The 6,000-nt window shown below is 43.4% G+C and overlaps 1 protein-coding gene across 3 annotated transcripts in view; it reads left to right on the top strand.

The window, feature by feature from the left end:
• The first annotated feature begins 241 nt into the window (after positions 1–241).
• The window catches only part of LOC128699166 (tyrosine-protein kinase Dnt), a 28,843-nt gene continuing 23,084 nt past the window's right edge, over positions 242–6,000 (top strand). The window contains exons 1-3 of one of the 3 annotated variants that reach the window (XM_053791721.2): positions 242–732; positions 2,672–2,799; positions 5,029–5,172. In XM_053791721.2, coding sequence (XP_053647696.2) covers positions 630–732; positions 2,672–2,799; positions 5,029–5,172 — 375 coding nt within the window. In that variant the 5' untranslated portion in view covers positions 242–629. The remainder of the gene's footprint in view (positions 733–2,671; positions 2,800–5,028; positions 5,173–6,000) is intronic. The other 2 variants (XM_053791719.2, XM_053791720.2) reach the window with 2 other exon arrangements.

The following is a 6,000-nucleotide window of genomic DNA, read 5'->3' as shown; positions in this document are numbered from 1 at the left end:
ATGACTGGCTTTGACATGTGCGGGTAGTCTGTTCCATTCCTTTATTGCTGTACAATAAAAGATTAAGGACCCCAATGGAAATAAGTTAGACAGTCCTCGATGACGCACTGACTTTCTTGGGTTATCCTGGGTGGCTAACCCTCCGGGGTTAAAAATCCGAACGAAATCTTATCTTATCATATCTTATCTTATCTTAACATACAATGAGGTCATTCATACATAGAAAATGAACAACTTCTGCCAACAGAAAACGAGAAACTCTTGATTGTTTACAACATTATGTCCGATGGTGTGATTGACTTTGACTTCGAATAAAATATTCCTCTAATAAAAAATATGAGACCGCTTTTTTGCAATAGTCTATCTTAAATATTATAAGAACTATGTTTTACGGTAGTTCAATGCAGAATAAAAATGAAAATAGTTACAAACTGAGAAGCAGTTAGTGTAATTTGGAGTTATAGGATCTGGACGAGTGATGTAAATAATAATGGCGTCTGTGTTGGGACGAGGCGTATCTCTTGTGATGAGAAGATTTTGCTAAGAGCGACTTCCTGGGCGTCGCATGAGGAGTTGCTGGGTGCTGCTGGGCGGTGCTGGGTGTGAGGAGCAGCCCTGGAGTGTGAACAATGAGGTGTTGGCTCCTGCTGGTGGTGATAATGGCAACACTCCGTCAGGTTGAACCTTCCCTAGACCTGTACGTCGACTCTCAAGACGTCAAGCAGCTCCTAGGTGAGTCCTAGCTGTGTACCCTGTTCCTAGGTGAGTCCTAGCTGTGCACCCTGTTCCTAGGTGAGTCCTAGCTGTGTACCCTGTTCCTAGGTGAGTCCTAGCTGTGTACCCTGTTCCTAGGTGAGTCCTAGCTGTGTACCCTGTTCCTAGGTGAGTCCTAGCTGTGTACCCTGTTCCTAGGTGAGTCCTAGCTGTGCACCCTGTTCCTAGGTGAGTCCTAGCTGTGCACCCTGTTCCTAGGTGAGTCCTAGCTGTGTACCCTGTTCCTAGGTGAGTCCTAGCTGTGTACCCTGTTCCTAGGTGAGTCCTAGCTGTGCACCCTGTTCCTAGGTGAGTCCTAGCTGTGCACCCTGTTCCTAGGTGAGTCCTAGCTGTGTACCCTGTTCCTAGGTGAGTCCTAGCTGTGTACCCTGTTCCTAGGTGAGTCCTAGCTGTGCACCCTGTTCCTAGGTGAGTCCTAGCTGTGCACCCTGTTCCTAGGTGAGTCCTAGCTGTGCACCCTGTTCCTAGGTGAGTCCTAGCTGTGTACCCTGTTCCTAGGTGAGTCCTAGCTGTGTACCCTGTTCCTAGGTGAGTCCTAGCTGTGTACCCTGTTCCTAGGTGAGTCCTAGCTGTGTACCCTGTTCCTAGGTGAGTCCTAGCTGTGTACCCTGTTCCTAGGTGAGTCCTAGCTGTGTACCCTGTTCCTAGGTGAGTCCTAGCTGTGTACCCTGTTCCTAGGTGAGTCCTAGCTGTGTACCCTGTTCCTAGGTGAGTCCTAGCTGTGTACCCTGTTCCTAGGTGAGTCCTAGCTGTGTACCCTGTTCCTATGTGAGTCCTACCTGTTTACCCTGTTCCTAGGTGAGTCCTAGCTGTGTACCCTGTTCCTAGGTGAGTCCTAGCTTTGTACCCTGTTCCTAGGTGAGTCCTAGCTGTGTACCCTGTTCCTAGGTGAGTCCTAGCTGTGTACCCTGTTCCTAGGTGAGTCCTAGCTGTGTATCCTGTTCCTAGGTGAGTCCTAGCTGTGTACCCTGTTCCTAGGTGAGTCCTAGCTGTGTACCCTGTTCCTAGGTGAGTCCTAGCTGTGTACCCTGTTCCTAGGTGAGTCCTTGTTGTGTACCCTGTTCCTAGGTGAGTCCTAGCTGTGTACCCTGTTCCTAGCAGTGTAACCTGCTTCTAGGTGAGTCTTAGCAGTGTACCCTGCTCCTAGATGAAACCTTGCTATGTATCCTGCTTCTCGGTGAGTCCTAGCAATGTAACCTACTCCTAGGTAGGTCCTAGTAGTGTAGCCTGCTCCTAGGTGAGTCCTAGCAGTGCAGCCTGCTCCTAGGTGAGTCCTAGCAGTGCAGCATGCTCCTAGGTGAGTCCTAGTAGTGCAGCCTGCTCCTAGGTAAGTCTTAGCAGTGTAGCCTGCTCCTAGGCGAGTCCTAGTAGTGTAGCCTGCTCCTAGGTGAGTCCTAGCAGTGTAGCCTGCTAATAGGTGAGTCCTAGCAGTGCAACTTGCTCATCAGCTGTAACTAGTGTTGGATAAAATCTTGAAGGATACCAGAGAGTCAAAGTTTTGTAATGGTAATTGGAGTTGTGCAAACTGCACTAAGTAACGATACAGGAGGGCCCCGCTTTACAGCACTTAACTTTACAGTGCTTCACTTTGCAGCACTTAACTTTTACAGGGCTTCACTTTACAGTTATCTACTTGAAAGCTAATGTTATGTGAACATTTCTCTATAAAGTCTCTTTCAACTGGTCTATACAAGTTGTTCCCCAGAATCAAATGTGCAATTCAAATTTCAGTGACTTCGGTACTACTAAAACTTGAATAATGGTAAATCAGAATTGAAACAGTATAAAACAGAATTTTTTCAAAACTCTAGAATTGAAGAGACATGGGAGTGAGCCAGAAGTAATCATGCTGGGAAGACTTAAGATTGCTAGCACTACAGATAATACTGACTTACAGGTGTGAGTTCTCAGCTGTGGTACGTACATAATGGAACAGTCAACAAGTATGCCTTGGGTTATGTTGTGGTGGTTCCCCCCCAGGTCAACTCTCTCACCTTCTGCTGGCAAGCTCTCCATGGAAAAACGGTAAGACTGCCCAGTTTGCACACAGTAGAACCCCAAGTTTAGAATGAGTTTTATTCCCCATTTTTTCAGCTTATTAGCAAGTCATTTTTAATCCTGAACCTATTGTCCTGTACAAAATGGCAGTATAAAGGATGATTACATGTCACATACATGTCACATGCAAGTAACTGCATAGTGAAAATCATAAAACTTACTTGCTTTAGTGGTTTTTGAACTTTTGAACTTTGTAAGTGTGGAGCAGCATAAATTAGTGACTTAATCTAGCCTTTTGCATAGTCCTGACAGGGAAATTAGTTAAAAAAAAAAAGATAACTTTACATGGATAAGCAGTATGTATATTAAAAAATGTCTTTAGTAAAAAAGAGACATTTACAGGTGACTCAAAAGAAGAGAGAGTCATCATAAAGAGAATATACAAATAGAGAGAGAGGTCAAAAACAGAATAAAAATAGCCATAAGAAAATATGAAATAAAAGTTGTGAGGCAATCAAAGACTAAGTTACAAGGTTTCTTTCAGACATAGAGCAATAAACTTGAGATCAGGGAAAAATAATAGTAACACATAAATGTTACCTGGCCTAGGTAGTAGGTTGGTAGACAGCATCCACCCAGGGAGGTACCACTGTCCTGCCAAGTAAGTGTAAAATGGAAGTCTGTAATTGTTTTACATGATGGTAGGATTGCTGGTGTCTTTTTTTGTGTCTCATATACATGCAAGACTTCAGGTACATCGTGCTACTTCTACTTACACTTTGGTCATACTACACATGCATGTACAAACATATATATACACACCCCCCTGGGGTTTCTTCTATTTTCTTACTAGTTCTTGTTCTTGTTTATTCCCTCTTATCTCCATGGGGAAGTGGAACAGAATTCTTCCTCTGTAAGCCATGTCATAAGAGGCAACTAACTTGCCGGGAGCAAGGTACTGGTAACCTCTTCTCCTGTATACATTACTAAAGTTTAAAAAAGAAGCTTTTGCTTTTCTTTTTGGGCCGCCCTGCCTTGGTGGGATACAGCCGGTTTGTTGAAAGAATATGTTACCCAGGTCTGCTTACTGGTATTGATAAACAAATGTTTACCGGCATATGAAATTGATACTTCTTCCAACAAACCGGCCGTATCCCACCGAGGCAGGGTGACCCAAAAAGCTAAACAAAAGCTTCTCTTTTTAACTTTAGTAATGTGTACAGAAGGGGTTACTAGCCCCTTGCTCCTGGCATGTTAGTTGCCTCTTATGACACTCATGGCTAACGGATGAAGAATTCTCTTCCACTTCCCCATGAAGATAAGAGAGAATAAACAAGAACAAGAACTAGTAAGAAAACAGAAGAAAACCCAGAGGTAGGTGTGTGTGTGTGTGTGTGTGTGTGTGTGTGTGTGTGTGTGTGTGTGTGTGTGTGTGTGTGTGTGTGTGTGTGTGTGTGTGTGTGTGTGTGTGTGTGTGTGAGTGAGTGTGAGTGTGAGAGAGAGTGAGTGTGAGAGAGAGAGAGAGAGAGAGAGAGAGAGAGAGAGAGAGAGAGAGTGAGAGAGAGAGAGAGTGAGAGTGTGTGTGAGAGAGAGAGAGAGAGAGAGTGTGAGAGAGAGAGTGAGTGAGTGAGTGAGTATAGAGAGAGAGAGAGAGAGAGTGTGAGAGAGAGAGAGTGAGTGAGTGAGTGAGTATATCTGCTTCTTTCAATGTACTGGCCATATCTCACTGAGGCGGGGTGGCTCAAAAGGCAAAACGAAAGTTCTCCTTTTACATTTAGTAATATATACAGGAGAAGGGTTACTAGCCCCCTTGCTCCTGGCATTTTAGTCGCCTCTTATGACACGCATGGCTTATGGAGGAAGAATTCTGTTCCACTTCCCCATGGAAATAAGAAGAAATAAAAAAGAGCAAGAATTAGTAAAAAAAAAAAAAAAGAAAAACCAGAGGTGTGTATATATATGCTTGTACATGTATGTGTAGTGTGACCTAAGTGTAAGTAAAAGTAGCAAGATGTACCTAAAATCTTGCATGTTTATGAGACAGAAAAAAAGACACAAGCAATCCTACCATCATGTAAAACAGTTACAGGCTTCCATTTTACACTTGCTTGGCAGGACAGTAGTATCTCCCTGGGCAGTTGCTGTCTACCAACCTACTACCTAGGATGAAATTGATACCCAGGTATTAAATTAATACCAGGTGTCAATGAATGCGCTGATATTTTCGGTGTTGTGAGACTGATTGATATGTTTCAGATGCCATACAGTTTGGATGTTCATATTGGCAACCATGAGGCCTTGTCAAAACCTGTGTACAACATTAGCGACAGAGGCCTGGTACCCACACGTCCTGCTGCCTGGACTCTTAGACTTGCCTGTACGGGCAAGCTCACCACGCAGGTATTGTCTTTCTCTCTATCTCACTGTCTGTATGACCCTTATGGGTTTAGTGCTTAGCTATGATTATATTTATCTCACTGTTTGTTTGCAGATAAGATTACCCATAGGTGAAATCTATGTTCATAGTGTCCCATCTGTTGTATTACCTATTCTTGATAGAGAATTACCCAGTGGTTTTGCTTTATTTCTTCCCCTACAGTATTTTGCTTCTGGACAAACGGTAGTAGGACCATACTTGTGACAACAGTGTTTTTATTGCACCTGCAAGGAAAATGATACATTGGATAACTAGAACTTTGAAAGAAAGAGATTCCTAGTGAATGAAGACAATCTTCCAGTCACTTGTTCTCTGGAAGTTAGAGTATTAGTATACTAACTGTCCCCTTCAAGGCAGATGAAATTGGAAATCCAAAGAATGTACAATAGTACATAGAACATTCACAGCTCATATAAACTCAGCCAAACTTCTACATTACTGAGAGTACTTGAAGTCCCTCAAACTGTACTCCTTAGAATATAGGCAAGAAAGATGCATCATAATATACACCTGGAGTATTCTGAAGAGATTAGTGTCAAATTTACACTCTGATAACACGAGGCTTGGCAGCTGGTGCAAGATGCTTCTGTCGAACAGCAGGGAGTGATGAATAAACTGGAAGAGTGTAAAGGGACCTTGACTCTTTAACACCTTCCCTTCATGCTTAAGTGAGGTTACCAATAGAACCTGTCTGTCTTTAAGAGGGAATTCTATAAATTCCTTTAAATCGGTTCTTGATCAGCCTGGTATTGGTGCACACATTGGACAGTGGGTGGCTGGCACCAACATCC

The sequence above is a fragment of the Cherax quadricarinatus genome, chromosome 54, assembly GCF_038502225.1.
Source record: "Cherax quadricarinatus isolate ZL_2023a chromosome 54, ASM3850222v1, whole genome shotgun sequence".
NCBI lineage: Eukaryota > Metazoa > Arthropoda > Malacostraca > Decapoda > Parastacidae > Cherax > Cherax quadricarinatus.
This window is presented reverse-complemented; position numbering and strand designations above follow the sequence as displayed.